The sequence below is a fragment of the Calliphora vicina genome, chromosome 3, assembly GCF_958450345.1.
Source record: "Calliphora vicina chromosome 3, idCalVici1.1, whole genome shotgun sequence".
In the NCBI taxonomy this organism is placed as follows: domain Eukaryota; kingdom Metazoa; phylum Arthropoda; class Insecta; order Diptera; family Calliphoridae; genus Calliphora; species Calliphora vicina.
This window is the reverse complement of record NC_088782.1, coordinates 58,986,024-59,002,178: the sequence shown is the minus strand read 5'-3', so window position 1 is coordinate 59,002,178 and position 16,155 is coordinate 58,986,024. Positions and strand designations below refer to the sequence as shown.

At 30.4% G+C, this 16,155-nt stretch overlaps 3 protein-coding genes across 3 annotated transcripts; 2 read left to right on the top strand and 1 right to left on the bottom strand.

Moving 5' to 3' along the window:
• Window positions 1–31: 31 nt before the first annotated feature.
• On the top strand, window positions 32–3,608 carry Nulp1 (Nuclear localized protein 1). Its single transcript, XM_065503638.1, has 9 exons — window positions 32–335; window positions 618–791; window positions 1,087–1,274; window positions 1,336–1,658; window positions 1,722–2,129; window positions 2,193–2,334; window positions 2,390–2,713; window positions 2,773–3,041; window positions 3,234–3,608. The coding sequence occupies exons 1-9, from the start codon at window positions 201–203 to the stop codon at window positions 3,413–3,415; spliced, it is 2,145 nt and encodes a 714-aa protein (XP_065359710.1). The 5' UTR covers window positions 32–200; the 3' UTR covers window positions 3,416–3,608.
• Window positions 3,609–5,878: 2,270 nt separating this feature from the next.
• Arp3 (Actin-related protein 3) lies at window positions 5,879–8,470 on the bottom strand. The gene is made up of 7 exons (XM_065504320.1): window positions 8,264–8,470; window positions 7,930–8,110; window positions 7,513–7,719; window positions 7,328–7,435; window positions 6,712–7,248; window positions 6,565–6,648; window positions 5,879–6,506 (listed from the first exon to the last, which is right to left on the bottom strand). The coding sequence occupies exons 1-7, from the start codon at window positions 8,305–8,307 to the stop codon at window positions 6,411–6,413; spliced, it is 1,257 nt and encodes a 418-aa protein (XP_065360392.1). The 5' UTR covers window positions 8,308–8,470; the 3' UTR covers window positions 5,879–6,410.
• A 1,165-nt stretch (window positions 8,471–9,635) lies between these two features.
• Syx7 (syntaxin 7) lies at window positions 9,636–15,578 on the top strand. Its single transcript, XM_065504408.1, has 6 exons — window positions 9,636–10,439; window positions 10,508–10,577; window positions 10,652–10,796; window positions 14,149–14,388; window positions 14,452–14,607; window positions 14,679–15,578. Exons 1-6 carry the CDS (start codon window positions 10,277–10,279, stop codon window positions 14,772–14,774), a joined length of 870 nt encoding a protein of 289 aa, XP_065360480.1. The 5' UTR covers window positions 9,636–10,276; the 3' UTR covers window positions 14,775–15,578.
• The last annotated feature ends 577 nt before the right edge of the window (window positions 15,579–16,155 follow it).

Sequence of the window (16,155 nt, the reverse complement as noted above, 5' to 3'; positions counted from 1 at the left end):
CTATTTTTATTATCTCCTTTGACCACGAAGTCTGATCAGTTTGGGAATTTTCAATATAAAAAAATCAAAATAAACATTTTTCACCTTAATTCATTTTGCCAAGAAGCAAGCTAGCAACAAAATATCGATTGATAAAACCAAATAATTTGCAACAACAAATTGTGTTCGTCACCGAAAGCAAAGAAGCCAATTGGAGCATAATGTCTTCAAGAGTTCTTAAGAAATTGCAAGGTGGTGATTTGGAATTGCAACAAAATGAGGAAGAGGATGATCAGCTAAGTGATGATGAGGAAGTGGAAACTCTGCGTGGCAAGAAAAATAACTTTTTTGATTTGGTAAGTTTCCACATTAAAAAATAAGTAGAATGTTATTACTGTTTAATGTATACTATACGAAATTATAAATAATGAGAATAGATGGTCCGTGTGGGAGGCTGGTAGGTTTTATGACTGCCTGTACAGCAAGTAATTCAGATTTATTCTTGGTTTGTTTCTTTTTTATATTATAGAGAAAAATTTAGTTATGAAACTAGGTTAGTCAAACATCCATATGTCGTTTTCTAGTATATTGATGTTTATTTTATTTTTCTTTGTGATTTTTATATTGTGTTCTTTCAGCTGAATCAACAAAGTCTCTCGGAAAGTGAAGTTAAAGAAGATGACAATGAAACTGAACAAGGTTCAGCGGCAACTAATTTGCCACCTGGCCCCTCTGCCTCTAAGAAGAAAAAGAAGAAGCGCAAGAAGAAGTCCAAATATACGGGAAATCATATAAGTAGTGAAGACAATGAGGTAAGTCCCTATTTTCTCGAATATAAATGGCAACCGAACCAGTTATATGGAGTATTCGGAAAGTTGATTTCAACAAACATACTGATATGGCTATATCGACTCCGATATCTATAATGATCGAATATATATATAATTTATGGAGTCGCAAATTACACCTTATTACACCTTAAATCCCAAAAAATGTGTTATTACAAAAAGTCTATAGAAATTGGTGAAATGGAAATGAAACATTTTATAAAATTTAACATCAGAATTTCAATTAATATATTAATTAATCGTTAACAATCATTTTCAGATCACCGATAAGTTCATCAGTGATATCGATCCTTTACTTAACAAAGTATGTGATGCCACAACACAAAATCCCAAATTGACAACGCCACGTATTGAAATCGATAAATCCCTATTTGCTGTTGAGCTAAAAAATCTAAATCCGCAAAATGAAATGCGTCGCACTTTCGGCAAAAGAGTTGTAAAAATGGAGTAAGTTATATCAAATTAATAAGCGATTTTACATTTATTTATACATATATATTTTTTTAAGGAATAAACGTGGCCGTCAAAAGTTGACTTTAAAATCGACATATATGGTAACAGCTAAAGAATCGTGGCCACCAATAACAAAAAATAGTATTACAATGAGACCAACACAATCACCAGATAATGCGGGCACAAGCCAATCCACCACTGGATATGGTAGTGGCATTGATAAAGTACAATGGTTCTCTTTCGAGCACAGTCCATACTATCAGAGTGCACAAAATCTATTTTTATCTGCTTTGGAAAGAACCGATTCAGATTTTTTGATAAATCTTATAAGAAGATGTCCCTATCATGTGGACTCACTAATACAATTAAGTGAATTGTGTAAGTTATTTAAATAGTGTTTCTATTAAAGATTATTTTTTAAATAACAATTTCAATTTAAAGGCAAAATGACCGAAGATTTCTCTTTGGCCAGTGAACTGATAGAAAGAGCAGTTTTGGTTTTAGAATCTTCACTGCATCCTAGCTTCAGCTTAACCAATGGTAATTGCCGTCTGGACTACAAACGTCAAGAGAATCGTGCTATGTTTGTGGTGCTTTTTAAGCATGCTCAATATTTGGAGGCCCGAGCTTGTTGTCGTACAGCATTTGAGATTTCTAAATTGATTTTAAGTCTTAATCCTGATGTCGATCCTTTGGCTATGGTACTAATTGTTGACTACTATGCTTTGCGTAGTAAGCAGTACAATTGGTTGGTGAAATTCTATGAGGAATACGATGCCATACGTAATTTATCACAACTACCGAATTTGGCATATTCTTATGCCTTGGCTTTGTATTGCCTACAGGGAGGTAAGTAAATACGAAATTGTCTAAATATTTTAAAATAAATGATTTACAAATGCATGTATTTAGAATGTGAAAAGGCGGATAATGCATTGCAGTATGCTTTGCTAATGTTTCCGGGTGTTTTGAAACCCTTGTTAGATGAATTGTCGGTGCAAACAGATAAACGTGTTTTGGGCTGTTCTTATTTCAATTCTGAAGTTTCGGGAAGGTAAGTTAATGTAATATAATTATAATTAGCAAAATAATATAATTTAATTGCTCAGTCAATCTCCCGCTCTTCATCAATTGGTTTGTCTTTACATATGCCGGGCCAAGGTGGTGTGGCGCCAAAACAACCTGCTACCTTGGTTGGAGCGCAATGTTAATACAGCCCTGGATCGCATTGACAGCAAGGATGAAGTTGTACAAGAATATAGCGCAAAGAGATCTGCTCGTTATGTTCAGCCACCCAGGCCCATCTTAAGACATGTCATACTATCAGATTACAAAGAGAAAGTACCCTTGGCACCGTTTGTGGCCAAAGAAAAAGAGGCTATTATGATGTATGATCCCTTGCCGCCAGCAGATTCAGTAAATTGCTATGAAAGGTAATCAAAAACATTTAAAACAAAATCACATTGTTATATAATGGTTTGAAAAATTTTAGAAAATCGTCATCCAGTAGTCCAACTGCAGCCACCAATCATTCAGTCTCAATGTTTATCCAATCGCTGTTGCCCTCATTTAACCTTAATAATGCTGGCGGCGGCAATGCCAATGTAGAGCAGCAGCAACAAAATGTCGTGGCTAATGTTGAGCAAGCAGCGGCACGTGTTGCCCAGGCTGGTGGCGGCAATAGAGTAAACGATGAAGTGGCCGAAGTTGATCGCCATTTACAAGCTCTTAATATGAATTTGGAAAATGCCGCAGTAGAAGGTAATTATTGTATTTTGGTTACCAAGATTTTTATATAAATATTTTGCTATTTTCAATTGCTCTGTGAATTTTCTCTTTAACGGTTTCTCTAATCTCATCCTGAAAAATGTAACTTTAGGGCAAACTGCTCGATCTTTAAAACGCCCTACAACAGTTTTCTTATTATCTATTAAGAATTATGATTAATTTCAGGTGCTGCTGAAGGTACCGAGGCAGGGGCTTCTTATCGTGAATTAACCCAGTCTCTAACAAACATTGTCGATGCTATGCGTGATTTTTTGCAAAATTTCCGTGTGGCTTCTGAACACTTGCAACCTGGTGAAAATGAAGAAAACGATACAACCGATGAGGATACAACTGACTATTTTGATTAAAAACCAACAAGATCTACATAAGAATAACTACACTTAAGATATTTTGCCCTAAACACAAATTCTTAAAGATAAGTAATGGCTTTAAATGTATGTCCTTAAAACAATTATATACAAATCTTTAAAAAAGATTTCGTAATTATTATTGAACCGTGTAAACAAACGTAACCGTATCCCAATTTTTTATAAGAACAAACATCAAAGAAACAAATTTTGCAATTAATGAACACTTAATATTATTTAGAACAAATAAAATTAAAACACCTGCAACAAATTTATGTAATAGTCTCTGCTATTCACCCAATTTTATAAAATGCCCCCACAACAAATTTACCCACTTTATACAAATTATTATAAAATTCTTAAAGATTCTTATTATACATCATGCAAAAATCAATACAATTTTTACAGCAAATCAAAATAATATTATTGTAAAACAAAACTTTAAAGTTTAAACTATTTTCCAATTAAAATTTGTTAAATTATGAAATATTTACCTCTATATATACATACATATATTCTTCTTCTAAATGTAGAACATTATTTTATTTAAATTAAAGAAAAAGAGTCATATTTTTATTTTTAACTGCATTCAATATTTATATATAAAAAAAAGAAGAATAAAGAACATAAAAATTATATATTTGGTGTGGTAATTAAAACTAATAAATACAAACAAACGTACATATTTATTACGCTTACAATCAGTTATTTTTCTTTTTTTAAGGATGTTAGTGGACGCTGTCCAATAAAACAAGTTTATGGTGAATCTAATATAACCTTCAGCTTAGTGTGTAATAAAAGAAATCTTCCAAATTTGATTGTGGAAAAAAGAGTTTAAGCTTTGATTCAAAACTTCAAGTTTATTACAAAAAATCTAATGAAATCTATATTAATAAAATAGAAGTGTTCGTTCGTAATCGATAAATTCAAAAACTGTTGCTCCAAATTAAAAATTTTTTTTGTTCAAAAAATTTTTAAAATTTATTTGTAAAAAAAATTTATGGCATTTTTGTTGGTGAAAAAAAAATTCGGTTTAAAAATATTTTTCCCGATTTTGACACATTGTAGGTCCAACTTACTATAGCCTTATATACATTGTTGCAATGGACTTTTAAATATCTATCATTAGATATCCATATTGTCTATATTAATGACTTAGTAATCCAGATATAGATCAAAAATAGACCAAAAATAGAGGTTGCCCCGGTTTTCTCCTTATATCTCAGCCGTGGCCCAATTTTATTTCTTTATTCATGATTGGGCTGGATATATCAATTAAGTTTTTAAGTTATTTGAGGGCTACGGAAAGTTGATTTCAATATATCCACTCCGCTATCGATAATGATCTAGAATATATATACTTTGTGGGGTCGCAAATGAAAAATGTAGAAATTACTAACTAAAAATTAGTTGGGGTTAAAAAATATTTATTCTGGAGGAAAAAAAATATTCTGTTGAAAAAAATGTAGGATAAAATATCTATAATTTCTAATGCGTATTATACGTAAAGGTCTTTGAAATGACTTTTATTATATTTTATATCCATTTTGTCTATGCACATGGCTCAGTAATCGAGATATAGGTCAATGAATAGGGTTACTCGTAATGTTTTGCTTATACCGCAGGAAAAAAATTGTTGGGTTCCCATTGTCTATCCGAATTTGATGGCGTTATATACGTATCCATATTGTATTTGTAAATGACTTAGTTATCAAGATCAAATATAGGTAAAAAATTGAGATAGTCTTGGTTTTTTGCTATCTCAGACATTTGTTGTCTGATTTTTCCAAATTCAAATAGCGACCGAACCAGAACTATTATGAATGTCAGTTGTTTGTGGTCTTCGTAAAGTTGAAATCAAGCCAAACATCGCTATATAGACTCTGTTATATATAACATCCGGAAAATCTCGCAAAATCCTGGGACAAAATCCTACAACAGTCCACCTAAATACAGCACTGCTCTCAGGCGGAAATTACTGGCATAAAACCGGATGCACGTTTTATAGCTGAGATATATGTATATTTACTGATAGCAAGGCAGCCGTTAACGGGATAGCGGATGTATTCACATCATCTTAGATAACCAGGAATGCCGGGTATCCCTTATTGATATAGCGAGGCACTTTAGGATAACGATTATATGGGTCCCTGAACACTATGGAAATCAGGTTAATTGTATAGCAGATGAATTGGCCAAAAGGGGTGCGATGATGGATGAGGAGGCATGATGATGGATTGGGACACATGCTACATGGGCCACGGTACAATTACTGTAGAAGCTGTCGAAACGAAGATGTTTAGATGAGCTATCAAGGATGAATCTAAGACGCATCCACTCCTTCATCAGAGAATCTGGTTGGTTCACCTTTGAAACAACGGTTAATCTTACTTACTTCTTAAGCAAGCTTAACTTAACAATCTTATAAATAATTTGCAAAACCAACAAAATGTTTAATAATGATTTCCAATGTAATTTCAACAGATTACATCTGTCGGGTATTTTTTATTCTTTTGTAATATATTTTTTAAACATGAATTTTGTTTGCTTAGGATTTAAAAAACGTTTATTATTCAAATTATATACGGGGGGAAAACTTTCATTATAAAATTGTATTTTTCTTTTGGCCGAATTAAATGTTTCATTTAAAAACACATGTATACAATAAAATTTAAGAAAAAAAAATACTTATAAACAGGCTGAAGAAATGCATAATATAAAAATTATGAAAATTGTCTAGAAAAAAGACAAAATTCTTAGTTTAGAATATAAAAAAAATGTTTGTTTATAAAAGAAGTTTACTTAGAGAGTTATTTAAAAATAATAAAGAAAAAAAATTAAACATTTTTGATTACAAAATAATAATAATAGTAAGAAGCAGTGAATGTTACTATTTCAAATGTTAAACGGTTTTGAAAAGCAGGAAAATCAGTTTAATTAATGTTAGAAAAACCAGTTCACAGTAAAATAAATAATATATTTGTGTAAAATGTGATTATGTCATGGTACCAAAAACAGGATTGTGACGACAAATACCAGGTCCATATTCTTCGTAAGCAGCTTTTGTATGACAAACTTGATAAAATTCAGGCTGCAAGGAAAATGAAAGAATGAGAAACATGATGGTAACGATTTAATGAATTACTTACCGTTGAAGCTAACATACTGCCACCAAACCAAACAGCATAACGTTGCATATGATGTGTAATAACTTGAACATCAATGGGTTTTGGCTAAAAATATTATTATTATTATTAGTTCGTTTTATTAACATATTTTTACACAATATAACTTACCTTAATTCTACCTTCCGATAGATTTTCACTAATACGCAAACGTGTATCGACCGAACGTTTGATATCACGCTGTAAACGGCGTCCGAAATCTTTAAACATTGTCGAGCCACCACTTAAAACAATATTGTTGTACAATGGTCGTCTTACATCAATTGGACAATTCTGTATGACATTATCAACAATTTCCGACAAAGGTATGGTAAAGTCTGGATTTGAGAATTCCGGATGAAAGAAAATTTCGGGACCCAAAAATCGTTCGTAACCCACATCAACAGTGAATGGTGATTTTGTGACCGAATTAATACCCGTATAGTTACGTATCCATTTGCCTGGCTCCGTGTCATATTTAGCAAATTCTTTGGCAATGTCGGGGCAAATATAGCAGTGCTTCTCTTTAATAGCTTTGGCAGTTTCTAAACTTTGTTCGGGTGGTATACCAACTTCACGTTCACGCAACAAGCTCTGTATGAAGGAGGTTATATTGCGACCAGCAATTGGTATATGTTTAATGCATGAGCCAATAACGTAACCTTCAGCCTAAATTAAAAGAAAGTTGAAAATTAATGTTTTTTACAACAGAAAAACTTTTTTAATATTTTTCAAATTGAATACTTACCACTGGAATGACATGAGTAACACCATCTCCACTATCAACAACAATGCCAGTGAGGGTACGTTCCTCAACTGGTCTGGAAGCCCAACTGGCAGCCAATGCTAAAACGGCCTTAAAATATATCAAAACAAAATGTAAAATAAACATTTGATTTTTAATATTTATAATAATATTTAACTAAAACATACCTGCACAGCGATATAAAGACCAGGAACATTAAAAGTCTCAAACATAATTTCAGCAGTATACTCGCGATTCTCGGGAGTATTTAATGGAGGTTCAGTAAGTAAAAAATGATGATCTTCAGGTTCGGCTCTTAAGTATTTAAAAATGCATTGTTCCAGAAAACGTTCCATTAAATCCCAGTCTTCCACCAAACCATGGCGTACTGGGTACTATACACAAACAACATAACAAAAAAAAACATCAAAAGCAATCAAAGAGAATACATGTATAAAAATAAATAAAGCGATTACACACAATATGACAAATATACACCAAAATAAAAGAATAACAGTTAAAGATAACAATTGATTAGTCATAATCAATATCATAAAATACATTTCATTCAAATGAACAAAAACATTAGAAAATTGTAACTTTACCTTGACGGAGTAGCCAGTGGCATCGAAGGCTTCATCGCCTATATAGAAATCTAAATCTTCAATACCTTTTGTAATACGTCTGGTATTGGTGTCGCCCACACGGGCTGACTCTTTGATAGCAATAGCAGAGGGTATAATAAATTGTGGCTCTTTATTACCAGCAAATCCCAATTTTGTATAGCTGCAATATGACAAAGTAAAAATCAATTACAATTGAGTTTTCTTATTAGGTTTTTGCACTGTCCCAGTTTTTTCACAAATCAAAATGTTTTTCTTGTACCCCCCCATAAATTTTTTTCGCAAGCACTATTGGAAAAAAAACATACACACTTACCCGGTGCCTACATCAATCACACAAGCCGGTAATCTGTTAGCCATAATGTTTTTTACAATATTAACTTAATACTTTTGTTAAATGTTATCAACTTATTAAATAAATTTTGCTATTTATTTAATATTTAATTGGAATTTATTAAATTTTTACAACCACACCTCGACCGAATATCAGATGTGTCACGAAAAAAACGAATTTCTACTGCTCCAACTTCGCTGCAGTAATTTTTTTAAAGATAAAATGCCAAAACAAAAGGGAATTGAGAAAAATCAAAGCGAATTAAAATGTCAATAATAAAACAGGGTTGTATTTAGACAATAGGATTGTCGTTGTAATTGCAGTAGTCTGACAATTCTAATGCCATTTTCTCAATTACTACGTTTATACGTAGCCAATTCGCAAATAAAAATTTTTTATTTTTTTAAATGTAAAAATTATAGAATCAAAAATTCTTGTCCGTCTTGCAATCCAAGTAATTCAAAAACGCAATGAAATATTTAAAAAACGTCTTAATAAACTAAAAGCGTTAAAACATATGGCAATGCTTAAAATCTTATTTGCAAATAGTGTCGTTTATCAGGAATTGTTTTCGTGAGTTAGCTATTCGCAAATAAAAAATTAATTCACTGTTTATGCGGCATTTTTTTCTAATTGCAATATCGTATCGCAATATCGTAGTAAATATCTTGTTATCGTTTTTCGTAACGATAAACCTCCAATTAACATTTTTTTTGTATGAGAACTGTCAGTTTATCGTCACGATAAAAAATATTTAATCTCCGTTTAAATTAAAATGCAACATGAGGCAGTTAGTAACATAAGAAATAATGTCGGCAAAATAATGCATTTTCCCAGTCCAGTATCTCTCCATTCGGCTGTCTTACAAATGTTGCCTCTTAAATTGTATTTGAATTCATCCGAAAATAGAACAATATTCCATTTCTGGCACGACCAGTTTAAATGTTCTTTTGGAAATAAGTTTATCGATGACCACGAGCTTCATTTACCTTGAAGCTAACTGTTCAGGAACTAATTTTCATTTTAATCTTAGATTATTGATAACCTTTTGGATGAGACATTTTTGGGAATTTCTTAAACTCTTGTGTTGGAGTTGTTTTACGAGGTCTTCCTTTCGCAATTTCATTCAAATGAGATTTCGAGTGTAGGTGTAAATTTGTTATTAAAGTAAAGTCAACAATCAAATTGTTAAACATTGCAAAATAGACCCGTTATCGACCGATTCCCAAGGGTTTAATTACCAACATATGTTTAAATTACAGTTTTTTTTCATTTTTGTTACACCCTGTAATATAAATTCGTCTTTGATATTTTCGTGTAGTTAATAAACGAATGGCAGTGCAAAATAAAAAAGCAAATAAAGGAAAAACAGTAGCGTAATTAAACAAATGTTTTTTTTTTACAAAAAATTTGCTATAATTAAATGAATTGTTAAACAAAAAAAAAACAAGTAGGCTAATTAAAATACAAAAACATTGCTACACGCAACAAAAGCCAGATCAATACACATAAAATAAATGCAATATTAAGTTTGTGCATAATAATTTGATGAAAGAAAAATAAAAAACTACGTCACTTTTAGAAAACAGACAAGAAAGAAAAGTAGTGCACCATCACAAAAGGGTCGCAGTGAAAAGATTGTACATTTCGAAAGAACCCACATATTGAACCAACAAAATACGTGTTAAACTTGAAAATTATAAATTTAAACAAATTGTTAAACAATACTTAAGAGTGTGTGTTAATTAGTCTACCAAAAAATATCACCAAAGAGTTTTATGGGTTTATAAATAGATCTAAACGAAAAAAGTGAAGCGTAGTCAGCCAGAAAAAAAGAGTACATAATCGTATTACAAGGTCTTGGTTTAGTGTTTAATTTTATTTCCTTTTACGGTTCATGAGCCGCCCTCAAATTTATTAAAGCCACAATATAAGATTAATAATATAGCTTTAATTGGTGAAAAAAATTCTATCAAACTGAACGCATACGAAAGCATGGATTTGCAGCATTTGGAAAATGGCATAGGAGGTGGTGGTGGAGGAGGAGGTGGTGGCGTTGGCATTAATGGAAGTGCCAACACACAAGCCTTGAGTGAAATTGATTTTCAAAGATTGGCTCAAACTATAGCCACTAGTATACAAAAAATCTTACAAAATGGTAGGTTTAATATTAATTTAATAAAATAACTTTGTTTTAAATAATAATAAAAACTTGTGTCTCAAAAGTATCCACTATGCAACGTATGGTTAATCAGTGCAACACACCTCAGGATTCACCCGATCTGAAAAAACAACTGTTAGTATTTCTTATTAAAAAAGAAATAAAGTTTGAATGTCCTTATTAATACATTGTTTTCAAAACTTTTTTAGCCATCAAATTATGACCTATACCCATCAGTTAGTTTCCGATACCAATAACCAATTGAAAGAAGTGGACAAATGTAAAGAACGTCATTTAAAAATACAAAGAGATCGTTTGGTCGATGAATTTACTGCTGCTTTAACATCATTTCAGGTTGGTTTATATCTCATTCTTAAAATTCGATTTAACATTCATACTTTGAATAATATTAGTCATCGTAGTGAAAACAAAACAAGTTGTATTTTAATTTTACACACACACACACTCACAGACATTCATATGTGAAATTGTTTTGTTAATTCTTTATTTTTTCCATTTATCATGATAAACATTTTTTTTCTCTGCATTGTTTTGTATTTAAATGATAACAGTTGTATACAATTTTTATTATTTTTTTTATTTGGTCAGTGCTTTTGATAATGTACAGTATTGTTTAAATAAATAGCAAATAACAAAAATCTGAGTTGCTAATAAAAAAATGGGAATATTTCTGACTTAAAAAATAAAATACAAAAATAACTGAAATATTTTAGAAAAGTTAAAACCTCATGAAAAAAGGTAGTATCTACTCTATCTATCTTTCCAAAGCTATTAATGATTATGAGGCATTTTTAGATAGAAGAAAATAAGGTTCATTATCAGGAAAAATTTCCACTGCATTACCTGGATTATTTTTTTTTTAAATTCTTCAGATATCGCAACTTTCCCGGTAAATTTTTATCGGCAAATCTTCGGATAAAAGAGATTCGTAGATTTTTCGATAATAGGAACTAAAGTCAGTTTAAATAACCTAATTTTTGTCACCACAACTAAGATCTTTCGGTCACAACAGAAAAATTTGGTCATTTAGACTAAATCATGTGATTGTCACAACTAAAACGGGTTTCTCTGTGTGACAAAAGCAGGAAAATAAACATTTCTAGTAGGTCGACTTAATATAAATTAAAATTTTAAGTTAAAAGAATCATATTCATAATTAGAGACAACATTTTCAATAATAATGGTTAAATTTGAGTTTTGGCTTAATTTTGTATTAAAATATATAAACGATTTTTTAATATTTCCCGGGTATGAAAAAAGTTTGGGAAATTTGGCTTAATTTTGTATTAAAATACTTTAAAGATTTTTTAATATTTCTCGGGTATGGAAAAAGTTTGGGAAATTAGGTACCCTACGAAGTAGTGCATGGTAAATCCATTACGATTATGGTCGAAAATCGATTCGATCTAAAAATAAAATTTACAATATATTAATCTTCAGCTGACAGCGGAAAATATTCACGGAAGACCTCATTCTTTAAAGCGAAATTTTTTCAAACTTAAGAAACGAACGAATCAAGCCAATATCGAATACACTGTTCCAAAGTGGATCGTATCCCAGAGAGAGCGTTCTTCATCGATCGAAATAAATAGTAGTTGGATGGGGAACGGTCTGGACTATAAAGCGGGTGAAGCAAAACTTCCCAAACACTTCATTCTAAATACTATTTAACATGTATTGCAAAATGTGGCCGAGCGATGTCATAATGAAATGTTACGATTTAATGTCTGCCCGCATATCAGTTGCGTTCGGTTCATGTTCCCGGTGATGGTCTGGCCAGATTTCAGCAGCTTATACTAGATAGGATACTTTTGGTCCCACCAAATACAGAGCATTACCATAGCGCCATGACTATCGGGTTATCGTATTGGATCCATTTTTTTTATCGCAAGTAATGATTCGGTGCAAAAATGATTTTCTTTTACAGCCTTCAAGCAGCATTTCTGATATGCAAAATCATCTTTCAAGGTCTCTCGGCTTCAATTCGTATGGTACCCAATTTTCCTGCTTTTGAATGAATCCTGCTTCTCGCAAACGTTTTGAAATTGCTGCTTGAGTAGTTTCCAATGATTTAGCAAGGTCTTGTTTAGTTTTACAAACATTCACTTTTTTTAAATTAAACAAGTAAAACAAAATCACTTACATATCTACGTGATTGGTACATAAATTTATAAAGTATAGTCGGTCCACATATGGATGAGATATAAACAAAAAACCACGAATACCTAATTTTTTTTGGGATGCCGATACGAAACGATTTTGATTATTTCTGTAACGATGTTTTTTCAAACCAATTTTTTTTTCACCAAAATATTTTTATTAATTAATGTTTTTCCACCAAACATTTTTTTCAACGAATATCATTGTTCCTCAAAATCGGCGCATAAATGGCTGAGGTATGAGCAAAAAATCACGACAACATCGATTTTTTCACAAGCAGGGAAATCGATTTTTTCACCAACATATTTGTTTCACGAAAATTTGTTTCACCAAAAATAGTTTTCAATATTAATCTTAAAGTATAATATGGTATATATGATTTGGAGAGGTATATAAGATACTGCTTTACAGCGACGATGCATTGAACTATAAATTAACTACTTTGAAATATTTTGTCATTTCCTTAAACCGCATCAGATAAATCTTTCTTCGTTGTACAATTTGAAGTTTTTCAGTGCGATTAAGATCTTACGATTGGGCAGGCGACTAAAAGATATGTACCTCATTGGATTTTAACCACTGTTACATCACTAGAAATGTGTTCGGGATCTCCGATTCTAGTCATAGTTTCTTTTTTGATATGACTGTCTTATTTGTGTACTTGGGGTTCAGTCTCTTTCCCTTCGGCCGTCTTAAAAATGTTTTACCATCACTGCCTCTTCAATTGTATAAGGATACATCCATTTCTGTCTCGACCCGTTTTAATGTTCTTTGGTAAATTGTATACGAGCAGTTCGTATTTTAGAAATAACGATCTTGCTATTAAATTATCTTATCTTGGAGTTGTTCTACGAGGTCTTCCTCCCAAATGTTAAAGTTTTACAGTTCCTGTCTTACGAAATTTATTTATAATTTTTGAAACTGCTAAGAAAACGGTGACGTGAATTTATGACAAAAGCTTGCAAAAATAATAGTAAAAAATTATATTTTTATATCGTTTTGTTACATAGTATTTTTGTTTTAGTCTTCATTCTTGCTGAAGTTTAATAGTTTCCATTGTTTTGCCAATACTGAGAAGTATAGCCACATTCTTAAAAACGTTGAAATTTAATATATTTCAATAGAAATTCGAATATATGTATCTTTGGTAAAAGGTCATATAATGAAAACAATGGAAACTTTTTTAAAAACTAAGTTTCTGTTATATTATCACTGTATATCATTTGTAAACCAATTTAAACTTATTTTTTTGAAAACTTTTAATAGCTAATTTTTAATATCAAAATTGGGATCGTGTTTGACTCCTAAAAATAATTTATTATTATGATGAAATTACATATTTCTATTGTATTGTTACTGTATATCATTGAAATTGTTCAGTTATATTCAAATAAATGTATGGAATGAAATTCCCAAGGGACTTTTAATTAAACTTTATTCATTTATATCAAGATAAACTTACATTTAAAATGTACATGATGTATAAATTATTTAAAATATTTTCATATGTTTTGCATAATCTTAGGCCGTTCAACGTAAAACTGTCGATATCGAAAAGAACCAAGTACGCCAGGCTCGAGCAAATCAATACAATATTGCAAAACCGCCAGGTAACTCAACAAATTCTTCAAATGGCAGCAACAATTCCTTTTTCGAAGACAATCTTTTTGGACGTAAATCACAACAGCAACAACAAACACAAATGCAAGAAGATATTGATATACAAGCTTTGGAAGAACAAGAAAGAGCCATCAGAGAATTGGAGGTAAACACATTTAAATCAAAAAGATTTAAAATGTTACAAACTATATTTTATTATTATTTCAAGGAAAATATCGTGGGTGTTAATGAGATCTATAAAAAACTGGGAGCCATGGTTTACGAACAAGGTCTTACTGTCGATTCCATAGAATCATCTGTTGAACAAACTAGCGTTTATGTATCTCAGGGCACAGAAAATCTACGTTTAGCTGGTTCTTACAAGGTAGATTTGTTTGTTTGAAATTCTTATCACTTTTCAATTATGCTTATTTGTATTTTTTCTTAAAATTTTAGAATAAATTACGCAAAAAGAAATTAATAATGTTGGGTATTTTGGCCGCAGTTTTAGCAGTTATTATCATAATAATTGTCATGCAATTTAAAAATTAAAGCTGGTGTTAGTTATATACAAACATATTTTTATATTTTCCGTTAAGAGTTGGTGCAAAGCAACAAAAAATTTAAAGAAAATATGAGTGTTTATCTATAAAAGTAACAAGAAACAAGATTTGGGCCTTTTTTATGAACAATTTCGAAAAAAAACCAAAACAAAATAAACATTTATTTGTATTTACTAAATGTTAAAGAATTGAAAGGAAGGTTTTAAATCAGAATTAAAGAAAAATCCAAAACAATAAATATAAAAATATAAAACGTCCTTAATTCAAAAAATTTAAACATAAAAAAGATCAAATTCTTATATTTATATATATATTATTTTCATATTAAATTAATTTACTAACCTGTATGTTTTTTGTTATATAATTTAATGAATTTAAATTGCACTTATAAATTCCAATTCCAAACTGTATTACTACAATTTCAGTAATTTTTTATTTTTATTAAAATTTTTGTAAATTTTTTTCTTAAAATTTTTCCTTAGAATCTTATATTGGCTTAATATTTATATTATATTTGTTTTTTTATTTATTATTATAGTGCGAGTGTATGTAATTATCCCTATAAATATATTTAAGTTTAACAATAATCTTCTTATATAAAATGTATAAAAAAAAATTAAAATTATTCGTATGCTTAATCCAAATGAAGATGATCAGAAGACAACAATAATAACAAAACTAAGAAAATAAAATATGTGAACTGTAGCAATGTATGATAGAATCATAAACATTTTGTTTTATCATCACAAAATTTTATTAAATAAAAAAAGATAATATTTGAAATTAATTGTAATTGAATTGTGTTTTACTTGGGGGTATTAAAGCGAAACAATTGTAAAAACATGACAATTTCGAAGTTTAGTTTAAATTTTCGAAACCACTAAAATATAAAGTTTTTAATCGATTTCACAAAGTTCTTTCAGAACTAGTTTGTGATCTATAAAACCATCCTGGAGTTAAGCTGAATTCACCCATGAGTTTCTGAAACATTTTTTTGTTCGGAACAATTTTTTTTTTATATGTAGTTTGACGTTCTATTTTTGAGAGAGACTTCAAACTACATATAAAAAAAAAATTGTTCCGCACAAAATATGTTTCAGAAACTCATGGGTGAATTCAGCATTAATGTGTAAAACTGATTTTCATTTTGACAATAGGCTCTTAATTAGCCCTATAATCGGTAATAATGTTGATTTTGAAAAATATTTCCGTTTCAAAAAAATAGCAAAAAATCAAGGCATTCGAACGGGACAAAAACAGAAGTGTTTTTCGGGGCCAATAACTAAAATGCAGATTTCATGGAACACTGAAGCAATTGAGTGATTTTACCTCTATAAAAGACGAATAAAATCGTATTTAAAATTTGTTAG